General features: G+C 38.6%; 6 protein-coding genes across 6 annotated transcripts; 2 read left to right on the top strand and 4 right to left on the bottom strand.

Moving 5' to 3' along the window:
* Window positions 1–241: 241 nt before the first annotated feature.
* On the bottom strand, window positions 242–7,454 carry BDF20DRAFT_914372 (uncharacterized protein; the record flags this gene model as incomplete). Its single annotated transcript, XM_053084176.1, has 14 exons — window positions 242–573; window positions 653–1,212; window positions 1,302–1,636; window positions 1,727–1,879; window positions 1,968–2,095; window positions 2,186–2,301; window positions 2,381–2,791; window positions 2,863–3,061; window positions 3,126–3,272; window positions 3,368–3,544; window positions 3,611–3,725; window positions 3,789–5,409; window positions 5,485–7,226; window positions 7,326–7,454. The coding sequence occupies 14 exons, from the start codon at window positions 7,452–7,454 to the stop codon at window positions 242–244; spliced, it is 6,165 nt and encodes a 2,054-aa protein (XP_052934920.1).
* Window positions 7,455–8,774: 1,320 nt separating this feature from the next.
* On the top strand, window positions 8,775–10,955 carry BDF20DRAFT_878652 (uncharacterized protein). Its single transcript, XM_053081511.1, has one exon. The coding sequence runs from the start codon at window positions 8,975–8,977 to the stop codon at window positions 10,508–10,510; it is 1,536 nt and encodes a 511-aa protein (XP_052934919.1). The 5' UTR covers window positions 8,775–8,974; the 3' UTR covers window positions 10,511–10,955.
* A 13-nt stretch (window positions 10,956–10,968) lies between these two features.
* Window positions 10,969–12,179, top strand: BDF20DRAFT_878650 (uncharacterized protein). Its single transcript, XM_053081510.1, has 2 exons — window positions 10,969–11,949; window positions 12,026–12,179. Exons 1-2 carry the CDS (start codon window positions 11,010–11,012, stop codon window positions 12,070–12,072), a joined length of 987 nt encoding a protein of 328 aa, XP_052934918.1. The 5' UTR covers window positions 10,969–11,009; the 3' UTR covers window positions 12,073–12,179.
* Window positions 12,180–12,209: 30 nt separating this feature from the next.
* BDF20DRAFT_823012 (DDHD domain-containing protein) lies at window positions 12,210–14,761 on the bottom strand (the record flags this gene model as incomplete). The annotated part of the gene is made up of 4 exons (XM_053077761.1): window positions 12,210–13,091; window positions 14,163–14,231; window positions 14,303–14,568; window positions 14,617–14,761. Coding segments are annotated over 4 exons (1,362 nt in total), but the record flags the coding sequence as incomplete, so codon positions are not given.
* A 174-nt stretch (window positions 14,762–14,935) lies between these two features.
* BDF20DRAFT_822269 (uncharacterized protein) lies at window positions 14,936–15,513 on the bottom strand (the record flags this gene model as incomplete). The annotated part of the gene is made up of 3 exons (XM_053077681.1): window positions 14,936–15,007; window positions 15,223–15,305; window positions 15,459–15,513. 3 exons carry the CDS (start codon window positions 15,511–15,513, stop codon window positions 14,936–14,938), a joined length of 210 nt encoding a protein of 69 aa, XP_052934916.1.
* A 2,083-nt stretch (window positions 15,514–17,596) lies between these two features.
* Window positions 17,597–17,929, bottom strand: BDF20DRAFT_1001944 (uncharacterized protein; the record flags this gene model as incomplete). Its single annotated transcript, XM_053074622.1, has 2 exons — window positions 17,837–17,929; window positions 17,597–17,767 (listed from the first exon to the last, which is right to left on the bottom strand). A coding segment is annotated over exon 2 (165 nt), but the record flags the coding sequence as incomplete, so codon positions are not given.
* Window positions 17,930–17,980: the final 51 nt, after the last annotated feature.

Genomic DNA, 17,980 nt, shown 5'->3' with positions numbered 1-17,980 from the left:
ACTGCTGATGTATATACACACAAAAGACTACAGTTTTACTTCACAATGAAACAAAACATATACAATTCGTGAGTTCTATCTGCTTTTTATTTATGCAAATAAATGTACACCATTCTGGCGATACTTAAAAAGTCTATCTCTAAAGTTTATTACTCTATTTTAAGAAAAAATGCATCTCAGTGAGTTAGATTCGTGCTAAAGAGAGTTTAGAAAGTGAGAGAAAAAAGGAGCAGAGACTACATTAAAATTCATCTAGAAGGAGGTCATAATGATTAGCCAATTTCGTATCCTGTTTCGCTTTTAACCGTTCATAAAAGATGGGGCAATCCAATGAATCACAAGGTATATCGGCTATAGGCGCTTTTAAAGAGGATGAAGCTATTGGATTGGTCGTAGACGCTGCTTTTGCGACCTGTGTTAAGGGCACAACTGTCATGGCATCTAAAGCTGATAGTTTTGAGCAGTTTTGACAAGTCTGCATGACATTCCTAAGCCTTTCCCGTATCAATTTCTGTCTGGTAACTATGGTCAATGTCGTTCTGACCGAATTCTGTTTGCATTGTATACAGATAGCTAATATGTTGAGGAAGAAGTAAAAAGTTAGGAGTCTCCATGCAGCAATCTTTTAAGGCTGTTGTTGCCCATCTCTTACCTTGATCTGAAAGCTTTCTGCATATAATGCAATGAGAACTAGCATAATATTGATCAATCCGAGATAAAGCGTTTTTTTTTTGGCTTGATGTGGCATTGAATTGCTGTTGTGCTGCCAGGTTCATTGCATCAACTTTCACATGCCTCGGCATGGCCTCGTACCAAGATAAAATGTCCACGCCCACCAAGTTGAAGATTCTACTCAATGGAGGTATAATTTGTTTCCGAATATAATATTCAGCATCGAGTCTTAGCGAACCACGAGTATCATTGAGCAGCTGTTCAGGCCGCACCACTTTATCTTTAAGTCTCGCATTTGGGCCGCGATAAACAACAACATAAGGGACGCGTTCACCATACTGAGGTTCAGCTCTAGCATCGACTTTCATTTGTGCTTGTGCTATAGCTGCTCCATTGGGTCCCTCACCTCGGTAACTGCCTATGCGAACTTCTTTAGCGATAATAAAGTCTTGGAGAATAACCCGATTTGATAGTATCTTTGTCCATTCTTTGTATAAGAAATCCTTGAGCTGGGACATATCCTGAGAGCGGAATAAAATTCTGTATTAAAAGTAATGCACAATCCATATGCATTTAAAAAGTCAGTCCCTTGTCTCTCATTTTCTTTCGTGACATGTTCGTAGGCTTACTTCAAACATGATTCCATTATTTTCTGTGTCGCGGCGGTACCGTCTCGTCTTACTGTTTCAATGCCCTTCGCTTCAAATTTTGGTTCATCTCCAGGGCTCTCGTATTTATAGCCCACATATCTCTTCTTTGCCAGTAAAACAGCAGGGTGATAGACTTTTTCTAACTTTAGTTTGATAGGTGCAGGATTTAATTTTGTCACAGTGTTTGCTATGACGCTGCCTAGCGTAAATGCTTCTTCTTTTGTTTTGCCAGGAAAGTAAATGAATAGACTGTCGGTATCGCCATACACTACACGAGCCCCCCACTCTTCAGTTTCATTAATCAAGCGAATAGCCTAACCTTACAAGGTACATTAAATGTCGGTCTGCATAGCAATAATTTCTCTTCCATTTTCATAAAGACACATATATTATGCAGAATTTACCCTTTCAAGAGTTTCTCGACCGGTGGCAACAATACTATCAGCAATTTCAACAGAAGGCATTCTGCCCGAAAATGAAGCGGAAGTATAACCATAAGTTACATTGGCCAACAACTTTAAAGTAAGCTGTTTAGCATCTAACAAACGTAGAAGTCCCTAAAGCAAAGACAGGATGGTTCCAGAAAGTACAAGAGTGAGTTTGAAAGAGCCCAAATATTCAAACCTGCATTCATTATGTACATACAGAGTCCTCTTTGTAATCCTTCATTGCACGCTTCACCATAACTCGGGTATCTAATAAATCTTCCAACATTTTTGCTAGCGTACTTTTACGTATCTCTGGCTTCACAAACATGATTCCATTTGGTGTCACTAATAGTTGTCAAGGTAGAAATATTCTACGTCAAACACTTCCATAGAAATATATTTACGCACATTTTATCTCAAAGTGCTATTTAGTACCGTTTATATACTCTTTTAAAGTATCTAACAAACCATCAGGTAGTTCAAAGCAAGGAAGAACACCAAACCGAGAATCCTGTTCTGAAATTCTTATTCTTCCTAAGCATGTAGAGTAGCTAAACGTTTCGGTTCAGTCATAGCATGATTGGATCAATAAAGTAGAAGTGCATAGCATTAGCAGCCCAATTACTTTACCAGAAATTATACGCAATCATTATAGACGGATATAGACTTTGAAAATCCAATACTACCATGGGGCTGCTATAAAATTGAGAAACTGGCTCCATAACCAAAGGTAATATTTCCAGTGATCGCTGCTCAGCCACCTGTTTCCTACTAGGTGTAATAAGAACAAAGTTTTCAGGTTTGGCAATCCGGAAGAGAACAGACTCAACATCATATTGGGAGCCTCTTGTTAGGACAGCATAAAAATCGATACCATACACCCTGGCCGATTCACAGGTACGTTGAACAACTTGTGAGGCATCCAACATGTCTAGATTGAGCTGTACACGTTTCATAAAGTATTTGATGAGGCGATATTTGAGCACAGGAATACCTTTTTTGTACCAAGCAGTCAAAGTCTCGTAAGAATAATGCGGAATCCTACGACAACAGTTGTGAATATCCATGTGGTCATATAGCGCGAGAATGGGTTAGTACTTGTTAAACATTACCTATCATGTAATAAATGATATGCTACATTTTCGAAACTGTAACTGGTCAATGTAAGCTCACTCCGCATAAGCCGCCACACATTAAGCATATGCCTCCCAACAACTCGATAGACAGATGCTTTCTGATAGCCCCATGTGTCTCGTTTGATTGAGTCTGAAGACATCTTCACACGAGATAGCTCGTCCAACAAATGGAATCCTATATCGAGATTTTACACCGATTGGAATTATGTTGTTTATTGATGTTTTGAAGTTTTCCTTACCAAGCTCAGCGCCGCGGTCAACCAAATATCCCCACGATGCATTTGCTACTTCATAGCCAACCAACATATCAGGGTCATATGATCGTATTTTATGAATCAAAATACTGAAGAGCTCTTCTTCGGTATCAGCATAGTCAATTTTTAAACCTAAAATGCAAGATTTGAATAGATAATCCTCGATGCACAGAAAAAAAAAAAAAAAAAAAAAAAAAGAGAAAACCTTAAATCTGTTAGGCACATACGATCATTATCAATACCAACCCTTGCAATATCAAAGTCTTTCATTGCTATTAAACCAACAAGGTATCCTTCTTGATAACCGTTCCATGGTATATGACGATCTTCAGTTTGTAAGCACCAGAAAATCAATTGAACTGGATCATGCTGCGGATCAGGAAGCAGTTTCTCTCTTGTATTGACTTAAATCATAATAATGTAAATATGAGTATGTAAGGTAACTTTAATTTCTATTTTCTCTATATTACCGTGTATTTCCAAGCTCAAATAATCTATATAGTCTCGTATTCGTTTAACTTTGGCTTGTGGTTTACTTGCACTGAACTTAAAGTTGTACGTATTCTGAGCTGTGGGTTGTTGTAGCTAAATACGAACCTATAAGGTTAAATATTTTGTAGAGCAACACACTTTTACAACTTAATTTACCTGTGTTCCCGAATATGTATGTTTAGCGAGCTTTCCAGCTTTCAAATTTGTTTCCATCCATTGTTGAACTTCTTTTAATCTTGGAGGATCTCGACTAGGTTGCCAAATTTTGATTCGTGTTTTATCTCTCAAAGTCGGTTTCTTGGTATCCTCTCCATAAGTTGATTCGAACTCTTTTAAGGATTGAATACCATTCGTGGTCAATTTGAATTCTTTACCGGCAAAAACAGGCGCAAATCGGGGTACATCAGATGCTCTACTATAGAATGGTTCTTGGTAAATGACACGTTTTCTTGGTACATCTTTTTCGTCCAAAGTAGGGGGAACATGGTTATATATATATTCTTGAGGCGATCTGCTATTTCCCATATGCTGCAGTGAAGAGTTTCCGCTGCTTACATCTCTTATTTTTTCTTCTCTGCCAGATTGTTTATGATATTGACTGTCTTCTTGTATATCGTGGTCTTCTATTTTATTCGACTCATTATGTGGAGGTGAAGTTGCTGAAGATAGCGCAGAATAATGTTGCTTCTGTCGATTTTTGTCGCGTATGTCCGATGAGGAAGAGGAGAATGTTTGCTGGTAAACATCCCTATTTTGCACAGATGGAAATGAAGAGGTATCCAACGTAGATTTATACCTCACAGTATCATTTCCAGAAGACGTCATGGAGAAGCTTATTACAGGATCGTCCGCTGCATTTTCCTTCCTTAATTCTGCTACAGACAAAGAAGTCTCTTCACCATTTTGTATAATTCCTACAGAGTGTATAAAATTTACCTTTTCTGGAACTAATGGTTGAGTCGGTGAGTTGAGTGAAGGTTTTTGTGTTGATATACCCGATGTTTGCAGCAGTTGTTCTTCATCAGAAGACGACCATAAAGCATCAATGCTGCTGATAAAATTCCTTTTACTTTGAAAGGATGGACTTTGTTGCCTGTTAATGGTCGAAGAGTTTAAAAAATTGATATCGATTTGTTGACTATGTTCAGTATCACTCGAACTGATATTCATGACCTTGACTTTATCGGTGTCGTATGAATGTACTTTTGATATCGGCGTATTATTGTAAGCTGTATTTACTGTAGCCGAACCTTCAAGTGTGTCGTTCGGCTGAAGAAAACTAGTAGTCTCCTGCTCATCGATATGACCAGCTGGCTGCGTCATAGAAGGATTATGACCTTCTTTGCTTGCAAATAATGCTGGTTTCACTGGCTGCGACGCAGAGTAACTACTGTTAGATACTTCTTTTTTTGCAGCTCCTCTCTTCCTTCTCATATGAAGAGGAATAACTACTGTAACCTTCTGAAACCCCTCCGGATGAATATCATTAGTACTTTTAACCCGGCGCTTCCCTGACATGTCATTTGATATGCTGAACTTCGGATAAGGTCGATCTTCTGGTGGTGCTGAGGCAGCATGCTTAAAATTTTTCGCTTTAAGTGCACGCTGAGCAGCGGTTTTTTTCGTTCGCATACGTTTCAAAAACTTTGCCTCTTCTTCCCACCTTTCCGCTGGAGTTTTCACCCTTTTCGATCTTCTTTCTTCTCTCTTATCGCTAGCTCCATCCATTTGGTCAATTCGCCTGCTTTGCTGCCCCCGTTTCTTTGTAACATGCGACCTACAGTAAAAACGACAATAAGACCAACAGAAATAATATGCTAAACTGAGCTATCGATAATGCAAATGGAGATACCTTGGATCTGGGGGAATATCACTAATGTCGATTTGTTTTTCTTCCTCGTCATCATTTTCTTCCTCATCCGCGTCGTCAAATAGTTCATTGATACCCTTTCGAGTTAATGGTGATCTTAAAGTATCCATTTTTTTGGCTTCCTCAATGAGATCTAGCTTCCTTGGTCGATAATGATAAACTATTTCTTGCTCAGTTTGAAGACTAGTTGTTGGCTCGCTGACAATTTGCTGCTTTTTTTCGGCCTCAACTACTAGTCGAGCAAATTCGTCGCTATCACCCATATCATAAAAATTATCACTTGCATCCGTTGCATAAAGATCCTCTTCTTGATCATCTATTCCTTCTTCCTTCTCCTCTTCTTCTATGCTGGTATTACTATTGGACAGTATTTTATCTGCAAGGAATGATTGGAGAACAGACTTGTCAACTTGAGAATGAACGTCCCAAGCACGGTAACGTGATGGCGTGGCAGATATGCCAAATTGGTTAAGTAGTGGTGTACGATGCTGCTCTGATGTATTTCTTCTAATGAAATCAATTGCTTCATTATTATTGACAGGTGATGGCATGGATGATGACGGCAACTGAAGTTCACCATTACCGCCAATTGGACCCAGAATCTTATCAATGGTATTGTCTTGTGGTGAGTTTCTATTATGTATCTCATCAGGAGCTATGGGTTGCTCCTGTTTTTCTTGTTGCTTCCGATATTCGAAGTATGCATCTGGGTATAGGGCTTCGACAGATTGAAAAAGAGTTAAAAGACGAGGTATAAGCGGTGAAGGCTGTTGTGATTCGCTCACTTCATCAAAGGGCGCGTGTGTCATCATCTTCTCCATTAACCGACGAAGATCTTTTTCTACAGACCATGGATGATGTGGTGCTCTATCCTCGATCTGAGTAATCGGAGGAATAGGTGTTGTAACACCTTTTGCTCTTCGCCTAGCAACTTCATCATCCCATATAACTTGTAGTGACTTCACTAGCCTTTCTTTCCTTTCGTCATTCATTTTAGCTAAAAATATTTGCTGAATTTCTTTCTCCTTTTTAAGGCTTGTATGAATATTTCTCTCTTGCAAATCATGCCGATTCAAGATGGCCATACCGGTTATGTCTATCTCTAGTTCGCAATAGCTTTCTTGAGGAACAAGATCTGACTGAAGCTGCAAAGGTACAGTTTTAGAAGTATAGATAGAGCTTTCAAGCTGAACTGACCCGTCACTGTTGATTGAAGGAGGCGATATACGAGAAGCACCACTGCTTGACGATTGTGAAATACTGGCATAGCTTGATTTCGGCTCATCTGATAAAGGCAAACGAAACTTGATACCAAAAGAAGAGGATACTGAATCCAACCCTTGCTCCTCTATATGTAACCAATCCATACCATATAAGTTGTGATCAATAAGAAATTGTAACTCAAAGTTTAAATGGGCTTCATGCGGTTGAAAATGCGTGTTTTCCAATGCTCCTGATTGTAATACATCAAGCATTTGCAGCTTTTCGTTCGGATTTGTTATATATATTTTCAAAAACGTTTGATAACCTATATGGTACCCATAGAATGGCACCCCTCTGATAAGTACAACTGCTGCCACATGTTGATCTTTCTCTGCTTTCGGCCTTGCTACATTCATTGCTTCGTTTAAACTGGCGCCGAATTGAAAAATATGCTTTTGAATTTCTTCTTCGGTAGTACACTCTGCTGGAATAGAAAAAGGTACATAAAAGTAAGGATACACCTTTATTGAGCAAAAGTATTACGAAAAGTCAACAATGATTATTTAAAAGTTAGAATAGTTGGATGATCGAAACCAGTGAATTTCAAATGGCAACATTACTTGATGAATGTGCACGCATGCTTTTTGACCTGCTTTAGTAGATCCGAAAATACGCAGCACAGGAACATTTGCCAATTTCTGATCTGTAAATGGAGAATAGGCGCGATCAAGTGGCCCTGGTGTAGCCATGTAGTGATCGATGCTGACAATTCTAATTGAAATCGTCATTGATGCCACTTACAGTAGATTATGCATCTGGACGAAGTATGTTAAAGGAGGGAATCTCTGCATAATTTGATTTGATTTAAATTCGGAGTTGCATATTTTGACAGGAACCAGAAACATATCGAATAAGCAGTTTTAACGATGTGTTTATCAAAAATACTTTCTATTTTTTTCTTCCTGTATGTGCGCACGTAAACATAGATAGAATGATGTAAAAATGCTTCCATGACTTCATTTCTTAACCAAAACACTGCTATATTGCTTTCCTATATACAAAACCATATGCTAATCCATATAAACATGCAATTGTTTGATTGTAGCATGGATAGAAACCCTATGGGGCTCTTAGAACTGAAGAGCTTTTCAAATTGTATTTTTTGATGCGGTCTTTTTTTTTTCGACATTGATTCTCAATAGGAGTTTGTTCGTGATTGCGAGAAATTCAGCGTATGTAAATTAATACCAAGTTCCAGAATTTATCTCTACGCGGTACAGCGATAAACTGTCAATAATGATATTTGGCTTTACTCACTTGTATTGTTGACAGTCTCCAAATATAACAGACCGCATCGTAGAGCAGATTTACGCCGAATTAGTTACTCATATTGTGATGCATTTCAAAGGCAAAAGGTCGAGGGGATTTTGAATTAGAAAACCATGAAACTTAGAAAAGTAAAGTTAAACTGTATATTAACGTTTCTTTCAATTAAGTAAAATGATGTTTTATGAATAGATGCCGATTGCGAATCAAAATAAATGTATTGCCTCTGAGCCTTGCATTTTTAATCAACCATTTCAGTCTTATTAAGTTCAAGCGGTACATAATAAATAATGAAAAGCTTTGCGGGTACATATTCTTGAATGCTATGTTGCGATGCTAAGATACGTATAAGCATTTTTAATTTATTTTATCCTTTCAGTATGTTAACAGTAGGTAAAAGTAGTTTGAAGGATAATTGTTGTAGGCAATCTCATATGATTTGAAGCACCTATGAGGGCAGGTTCTAACGATTCTTTCACAGTATGATATTGAATGTTGAACAAATATTGGCCATCTACATTTACGATATGGGGTTGAATAGTTAACTGCTCACTATTGCTGCTTTTGACATTAAATATTGATAATGCATAGTTTCTGTTGGGATGCTATGCCGTCTACTCTGCAATTACCTTTGTATTACCTTTAAACAATTAGAAATAGAAATTAGGTGAACACAAACTTCCATTACTGACTTGCTGCAACCATAGAGGAGGACTCGGTCAGCAATCTACATTAACTTGAACTTTTTTTTTTTTGTTTTTAACTTTTAACCAAAATTTTTGCAACATCTCTCTTCTCCTTTACAACGTAAACAACTTCGAACTTCATCTGCTTTTTGCGAAGTTTAAGGACAAAGTTGCAATCTGTGAATCTTCAATATTCGTCGTCAGTTGTTATTACTTTGAGCCATAAGAAACAAGCCTGTATTTACAGACTCTAAGCAATGTTTCATTCCTCTGGCTTACGACATGAACAGTATTTGATACGTACAAAATTAAAAAGTTCGAAAGCAGTCTTGCAAACGAAAAAAAGAAGCTCTATAGAATCTAACAATTCTGGCACTGACAGCGGTTATGCCTCAACGACTTCATCAGTTCCTTCCATAGTTCGAACAAACGGAGAAAAAAATGTAAACCCTTCAATTACAAATCATGTGATAGAGACAGTTGATGACAACAATGAAATTTCAGTTAATAGATCAACTAAAGAAACAAAAAATGCTGCATCTATATCCCTCCATACTAGCTCATCCTCGACTACGAATACTACCGCTTCAACGATAAATACCAAGAAGAAAAGAACAAAGCCGCGGCAACCTGATTTGGTTTACGCTTGTCCGAGACCTCTCACCTTTCCGTTTCACAATGACGACCAATTTTTGCCCATTGCGGAAGCCGATCCGCGCGATGTTGCAAGACTATCACCGTCCACAAAGAATTTAATGCATAGAGCATCCTCTTTGCAATCAAATGAAACCCATAAAACGTCACTATTAGCATCTACAGTAGGCTCAACAAGAATGTTTGACAGCTATAGCTATAATAACTCTACTAAACATAAAGTGCGAAATAGTAAACAAACGGTTTTAGACCCTTCTGCAGCCAGTTCAACATACAGCCAACGGTCGTCTTTATTGGGTTCCATTCAACAAGGCACAGTTCGTTCATTGCGCTCTTTATTCCAACTTCCAAATTATTCTTTCAGTATTTCTAGCAATAAGAATTCCACGACGATTTCTGTTCAGAAATTAGAAATCAAAAAAGGTACCGTCCAATCATTAAAAGACATGTTTTCGAAGAAGAGGGAGCGTTTTGCCCAGCAACAGCAAATTACTTCAACATCTAAAAAGGGGTTTCAATTGACTGCCTCAAACACTATGAATACTATGAACCAATTCGAATCAATGTATCAACCTACTATGCAAATTGAAAATTCAGACATAACAGCTATACAAAGAACAACAACTAAAACAAACAAATCGTTCAGAAAGTCAATCAATAACTGTATATCGACAATTTTTAACCAAAAAAAACCAGAACCGCCATTGGAAACTTCGCATGTACACAACGGGCCTGATGCAACACCAAAAATAGCTTCTGATAATGAAAATAGGTTCAAAAATGGTATCAAAACACTGAAAGAACGAGTAGTGATCATGTCACAAAAAGTTAGCTCTACTCTGAAGACGCCATCAGGGAATGACACTCATACTGAAAATGTACTTCTTTCCTCCAAACCGCAGGAGAATAAAAGAAGTATCTTTTCTATTTTCAAACGCCAACAGAAAACTCCAGACATCTCACCAATTTCCCGAAACAAACAGGCGCCTAATAATGTGGGGCAAGTTCAACAACCTGGCATCAAGTCAAGCTTAGAATGCAGCTTGAGTACATCATCTACAACAACAATTGGCAAGGTTTTAGAAGGTTTCAAAAAACTAATATCGAGGCGAAGCAACTCCAGAGTTGGGGCTTTGTAAATATGCCTTGCACAAACAATATGATTCCCTTTCTACGTATTTTACTACTTTTCTATGCTATGACAAAACGTTGACACATCCCCTTTACCCTGTCAATTTTCCATCTGTACTATGCTAACCTATTTAGTCTTCATAATACCCACTCTAAGAGCTAGCTTATTTATTCTGCTTATTGCACAATACATCGTTAAATATGCACAAAACATCCCATTATAAGATTGTTAAAACATTCTGAGTGGTAGGCTTAAATTCTCAAGAATATCTTTTTTGTAACCTACCTTTGTCAGCGAGGTTAAATAAATAAGAACAAATTACATAATCATGAGTCCTAATAGCTCTAATGAATTTGTCATATGCTGTATGAAACTCTGCCTTTTACCTCAAGCCTTTATCAGCAATGTCAAACAGAACACAAAAGGCTATTTATCAGCATTTAGTCAGCAAGTCGTCAGTTTTGTCTTGCAATTGTGGGATATTTATTTTCCGCCACGGTATATTTATGCAGTCAGAGTCAATTGCTTATCTTTTCTTTGCGAAAAGTTTAACAAATATGTCTTCTACTGCTGTTCAATGTGCTTATATTGGGTTAGGTGCCATGGGCAAAAGTATGGCCGGCCACATAGCTCGAAAAATCACTTCATTGAATTATCCACCTCTTTTAGTATACAATCGTACACAAGCACGCGCTGAAGATTTCCAGAAAGAAAATCCTCAGATAAGCAAAGCTGCTTCATCACTTGAAGAAATTGCTAAGAAGGCCGATATCATCTTCTCCTGTTTACTCAATGATGCTGCTGTCCAAGAAACTGTCAAAGCTCTTAAGCCCCATTTGAAATCTGGTGCTATTCTTGTTGAATCTTCTACTATTGCTCCCGCTATTGCCCAAGATTTGGCCAAGCAATTAAAAGAGAAAGATGTCACTTATATTGCTTGTCCCGTCATGGGCCCACCTGTGAAAGCCGCTTCCGGCGATTTAACTGTTTTAATGGCTGGTGGAAATCCTGAAACACGTGAGAAGGTTAAGTCTCTTCTAATCCCCGTTATTGGTAAGAAAGCGATTGAGTTGGGAATGGATGATGTCGCTGAGTCGTTACGACTTAAGTTGTGCGGTAACTATTACATTACTGGTTTGGTGGAATTGATTGCAGAAGGTATGACATTGGGTGAAGCAGCCGGTGTAGGTCAACAACATGTCAAAGAATTGTTGGATTGTGTATTTCCTAATACGCTGTTGGGTGTCTATGCTGGCCGTATGTTAAATAACACATATCGTGATCAAGTTGCATTCTCCATGTCTGCTGCCAAGAAAGATGTTAACCATATTATGGAGATGGCAAAGGATGTGAAGGCGTCTGTCCCCATTACCGAAGTGTTTTTGGACCACTTAAACCAAGTGCAAGCAGAGCAAGGCGATCTTGATTTGTCTGCTGTCGTCGGAAGTAAGTGTTTAATGTAGTAAATTGTTTTGGCCGCTTGTGATTCGGTTTATATTAATATTCTTTTTACGTATCATAGAACTTAGACAAAAAGCCGGCCTCGACTTTGATTTGAAAAAGCAGTAATTACATTATGTTTGTATAATGATCAATTATTTAATAAAGCATTTTATCTTGCATTGACACAGGCATCAACCCCCTTCCCCACTTTTATAAACATCCGTACAAGGACAGTACAATTAAAGCTCAGATGAAAACACATTTTATTTGATTCTCTTTTGTAGATGAGTATCATCCATATTTATGATAAGAGATGGCGAATCAGTTCCTTTCTTTTTCGAATTGATATTGTTGCTTGCTGACTTAGGTATACTTTTATTGCTGTTATTATTGATAGATTTAATTGATGGGCTGCTATTTATTACAGCTGTTGTTCTCTTAACGTCGCTACTATCATTATTACCGCTAAATCCATTTGCATCTTCAGCCTCATCTGTTGCTACAAGAGTCATTGCTGGTGAGCTAGAAGAAGCAGATGCGGTAGCAGTATCAGACGCAGCTGTGTTCGCTTTTTGCTTCGTCCGCCGTTGCTTCTCTTTCTTGCTAATTTTTTTCTCTGCCTCTACCTCGATTGCTATTTCATGTAGCTGCTCATCAATTCGACGCAACATATGCCAGATAAAATCCTTATTCGTCCAATACGAAAAATGTGCCCGCAATCCAATCAAGTACTCATTGGCTATCATAGACATAACGCTCTCCGGCTGCAGAACGTAATCTATACGGCAGCCTCCTGGTAAAAAGGAAGCCGTATATATGTCGTCTTCATCTGTATCCGTTTCTTTTTGTTCTTTTTTAGCTTTCGTATCAGGGTTGCTTTTAGGTAAAGTAGCATCTTGAGCAACATCTGCTTTGGACTCACCCGGGTTAGTGATGGCAGGACCTGGCTTGTTCATTTCTATTTCTAAATCGTTCCAAATATTGCCAGTACCACTATGTTCGTCTGTATGACTGCCATTTCTATTCTTGGTCATGTCATCGGCTGCGTTTGACTTCCCATCATAGAGAGACTTCGAATCCTTGTCATCTTTATCTTGATTACTATTGGTTCCAACAGCAACCTCCCCATGTGTGGTTTTACCCTTCTCCCGTAATTCGTGTTGTTGATCATAGGCATGAATAACAGTAAGAGCACCTCTTTCTCGATCCGGTTTCGCTTTGTCTGTAGCCGCCGGTGGTATTGTACTTTTCTTCTTAATTGCATCTTTTTCGACAAGTTCCCTATCATAATGTAAATGAAGTTTCATGCCATCCGTGCCTATAATCTCCACAAGCTGTTGCTGACGCTTTAAAGGATGATCATTAAATCCAGTCGTGAAAGTTTTTTTTAATGGCAGCCGCTTAATACTGTCACTGATTCCATCCCTGAAGAGATTACTACCGTCATTTGTTCGTTCCAAAGAACCGTCGTTATCATCTTCCATCGTGAGGTTATTATTGTTATCACTTGTATTCCCATCAGAAAATCTGTCTGATAATAGCATGGATCCTTCAGATTTCGGATCTAACGAAGAGGGATATAATCTGGTCGCCGCTATTGAAGATTTGGACCTCATATTTAAAGAAGGACGTCTACTCACATTAGACGATGTGGAAGTTGAAGAAGCTATTGTAGAGGTAGCAGGAGAAGGTTCAGATATTGATTTTAACGTTCTATCTAAATCATCGCGAAGGGCCAGTAATTGCTGCCTTGCTTGTTCGCGTGAAAGGGAATCCCATGGGATATTGTCAGTGTCTTCAACGGTATCAGAAGGACTGTTTTTACTATGAAGTGATCGTTCTCGTTCTCTCGTGTATACGGTAGGAATTGGTGAAGAAACGGACATGTCATTGGTTGTTTTGTGAGCATTCTTCTTCGACCGGACTCCGCCTCCTTTAGTAAAATATTGCAGTAAAGAGGTCATAAATCCTGCTGAAGATTGCCGACTTAACTCCTCCTCACCACTTGTCGAATTGTTGACTTCCTTATATGAATTATTAGTCTCATCCAGTTGTTGTTCCATCCCTTCAACTACATCTGATGTAGCATTGTATAACGTTTTAGCTGCTTTGTCCTCCGACTGTTGTTTCCAAGAAAAGAAGGAGAAAAAACCTGCCGAGCTTAGTGGAAATGAAGACCACATGGAGGGAAAAGAAAAGGAAGGTCCAATAGGTACAGATCTTTCTACTAATACGGCTGGTTTATCAATAAAATAATCATTGAACAGTGGCTCAAATCGGTATCCCTGGTTGAAAGATCAATAAGTAAGAGTGAATCGCAAGTTCTGTGAGTATTGCTTATAATTTGGTTCCTTACTAGTGGGTCAAATGGATGGAAAATATTCTCAAATTGAAGGGTATCAAAATTAGGATGGTAAAATTTTGGATCTTGTCCTCTAAATGTAAGTACAGCGCTTATCGGTGAACCCAAGCTGAAGAAATAATGAGGCTTGAATTTCAGTCTTGGATACTTAATGTCGAGTTTATCATAATTGGCCCGCTCTTCCGCAGTAAAAGTTTCTGCTTCTTCCTCCCGTTGATGTGAAAGAATATCCCAAGTAATGATACCACCAAGGGAATACCCTAAAATAATAATCTTGCCATTGAAGTCTGGATGCTTTTCAACAAAACTCTCATACGAAGTGTTGAATAGATGAGTTATATTGTCAATGATGGCCTGTCCTCTATCTTTAGAGAAATAGAACAAGACATCGGCCAAGTAATGGTTCTCGATCAGCCGAATTGTGGGTATAGATTTGAGAGTGATTTTATTGAGAATAGGATCCACTTGGTCATGAATGTGTCTGTGCCATTCAATAGGTATCAATTCAATACGAATATTTTGGTCTGGTACTTTGACTTGTAAGACTTGCCGCGTTGTTTCCTGCAGGTTTTCAACTATTTTTATGGAAGCAAAATATGACAATATTTTTGTTAGGTCTCTCTATCCTTAAATTAATATACTTGGTTCCGACGTTGTAACCTTACTATGTTCGTAAAAATGGCCGTATTGTTCTGTTTGCTGAACAGCCATAAGACACGCAAAATGAGTGGTTTTGTAATATCATATGTCAATAACTATGTGTCACCACATTCAAATCATATATAGCGCTTTCTTTGCGTTACCTGTCCAATGCCCTATATGAATATTTTGCATGACGATATAACACTTGTTGATGAGCGATTTCGTTTGTAATCATGGCACCAATACTAAAATGATAATATTGTTCAACTTACATGAATGACAAATATTAAATGGTCGACTGGTCGATCAGAATCAGGCTCAATGTCTGCAAGATTTTGCACCGGCTCTGTCTGCTCTGAGGGTGGTGAAGTTGATATGTCAGTTTGAGTTGTTGTTTGGTCAAATTCTGCCGATAAGTTGTCAATGTTATCGTCTTTTTTGACAAATACATTAAGAAATGAGTAAATATATCACATGAATATAAAGAGATGAGAACATTGACACTAACCTACTGGGCTTGCTGATAAGGTAGGAGAAGGTACGTATGTTGTTTCGAAGAACATTTAGAAAAGCTTTCTCGCCCTTATAAGTATAGAGGGGAGAAAAGTAAGATTGCTTTAAATGGAAGAAAAACAGTAAAATACAGCATATGCAAAAGAAAGGATAAGTGGTTATGAAATCATCTTATGCTTGAAGGAGGTTCTCATTGGATGTCGGACGTTGAAAAAACAGCAGCATAGTAGGTCTAAAGAACTGAGTTGCAATTCTGGGTTGTGCGTAAATGGGTTTTTGATCTGCTGCTATGATTGAACAAAGATTTTTATTGACAAATAATTTTAAACCCGATGGGCTTCGTGATAAACTACACAACACAAAATTATCCTGGGCAGATCAAAAATGCTATAGAATTAAAGAACTTCAAAAGAGACAAGGGAGAAAGTAGTATAATAATGATTATAAACAACGGGCAATCAAGCATTGATAGTGGTGAGCGCATACAGCACAGCAAGGGCTGTCCTTATGTTTCTGAGGAGGTAGGGGTCATTTTCTCGTGCTGAAGGTAATCGACCTCATAAAGAGCATTTAGACAATTGACTAAGATGTACTCCAGATAGCTGGTGCATTGGCACGCTATTTAATGAGTGGGGAGCTCGTTCAACAAGTGAGCAATGGGGTCAGCAACAGTTGTCGGAAATTGCAGTCGGTTGTGCATTCGTAGGCATTCAATGGTGTGGACTTTGATGAGAGTGCGCAAGGAGTGATAGAGACAAGGGCTGAATAGTTGCTTGGGAGCCAGACCAGTCGTCATTCGGATACATCGGTTGCGTTTGGTCTTATTCATAGGATCCACATAAGAGGTTTAATACAAAGGCTGAGGCGGCATAAGATAAAGTTACCTTGCTGGCGAGCGAAGAGAACCACCAAAGATTTTGCGAACACATTTGTTGTAGATGTTCCAAGCTTGGATTGTTTCTTAATTAGTTTAATTATAGCTAAATTATACCCCGTTCTTGCAATGGCCATTGGACAAAATCACGTTCATAAGGAAGAATGCTGTTTTCTTCTAGCCCTGAATGTTATAATTATCAAACGTACTGTTCAGCATAAGCTGGTACACATTTGCGAATCATTCCCAACTATCGTAAACTTCTCCACATTGTGTCTACATAGTGCAGAATGCGTGAAACCATCAAGCTGATTATGTATTTGGGAGAAAACCCTTCAAAACATTTCTATAATAAAAAGCTTCACACCGCGAGCACCAAGTTAGTGGAGAAATTCAACAAGCGACAAGTTGCAGATCGATATCATCTACAGTTTATTGCCTTCTGATTTGGACAACACACGCATAATTTGAAGACAATAAATCGATTACATTTGAACGAATGTAATATAGTAGTAGTCCGCTAAGAATATATGTTAGACAATTGGCACGCAAACTGGATGCATTCCACCGACATTGAGTAGAGGGGAGTTTTATAATTTTGGTCGCCTAAACTCTTTCGGTCTCCCTGGATTTTTCAATGGGTACTACTAATCTTCATCATGTTCCTTAAGTCGTTGACGTCTCGGTTCCACAGTAGAATGACAAGTCTTGTAAAAAAGTATACTGTAGGTCTGGACGCCTTTCACTTCCCCAAAGTATCGTTTGAACAGCACGAGCATATTCTAAGCGTCTTGAATTCATCGATTTCTAGTACTAGTAGGCTTTCGACTACTTCACGTCGCTTAAGCGCACGCCACAGAACATCCACCATTCCGCTTCGGTGACCTTCGGCGTGCCATTGTCCTTTCAGACATGCCATTACCGATTACAATGAGGCGAACTTTTCTGAGATCGTCCATACTGAAGGGTTAAGGCTTCTATTTGGATTTTGATGCACTCAGAAAGGAAACAGACCTTCCAAGTGTTACAGGATATATGCTGTGATAATGATATCGTGCATTAGAGCCTGTTTTGGCAGTCGGTATATCCTTGATGGCACCAGCTTCTTTCTTCTCAAGACTGGCTGAGTACCTGGTGCTACCAGTCATGTATTAGTACTCTTTGTTAGAACAGCTACCACTTGGTGCTTCTTCATGTCCAGTCCGATCGCTGCTGTGAGACATTTCTTCTCCCGGGATCAGTGAAGCAGCGTCTATAACCAGCCTCAATTTCGGCATATTTAAAGTCTTCCAGAGTCAACCGATGGTCTTCGATGGCTTTCTTGTCTTTTGCTTTCTCATTCTTACTGAAAACAAAGTCGACAGGGAAACCATCCGAACGGACGTTATTACAGACTAGCATTTTCTGGGTTGTATTGAGGGTCATTTAAACTATTCACAAAAACAGTATTCAATATAAATTCTAATGGCGAAATTTCTGCCAAAACTGTTTTTGTTTACCTTCCATATCCCATTTTCATGGAACTTGAATAGTTGATGAAACTTCTCGAACTGATTGGTATAGCTTTTGAAGGTTTACCGAGAACAATGAATGTAGGAAGCGAATTGATGCTTGTCGTAAATAAACGCCAATAAGGCAGAGGG

This window comes from Mycotypha africana (assembly GCF_025528875.1).
Source record: "Mycotypha africana strain NRRL 2978 chromosome Unknown BDF20scaffold_7, whole genome shotgun sequence".
Taxonomy (NCBI): Eukaryota; Fungi; Mucoromycota; class Mucoromycetes; order Mucorales; family Mycotyphaceae; genus Mycotypha; species Mycotypha africana.
This window is presented reverse-complemented; position numbering and strand designations above follow the sequence as displayed.

Excerpts from the sequence above, each read along its gene's own strand:
- BDF20DRAFT_878650 (XM_053081510.1), top strand. The coding sequence starts at position 11,010 with ATGCAGTCAGAGTCAATTGCTTATCTTTTCTTTGCGAAAAGTTTAACA. Across the intron at positions 11,950-12,025 it reads TTTGTCTGCTGTCGTCGGAA|AACTTAGACAAAAAGCCGGC; the intron begins GTAAGTGTTTAA and ends TACGTATCATAG.
- BDF20DRAFT_878652 (XM_053081511.1), top strand. The coding sequence starts at position 8,975 with ATGTTTCATTCCTCTGGCTTACGACATGAACAGTATTTGATACGTACA.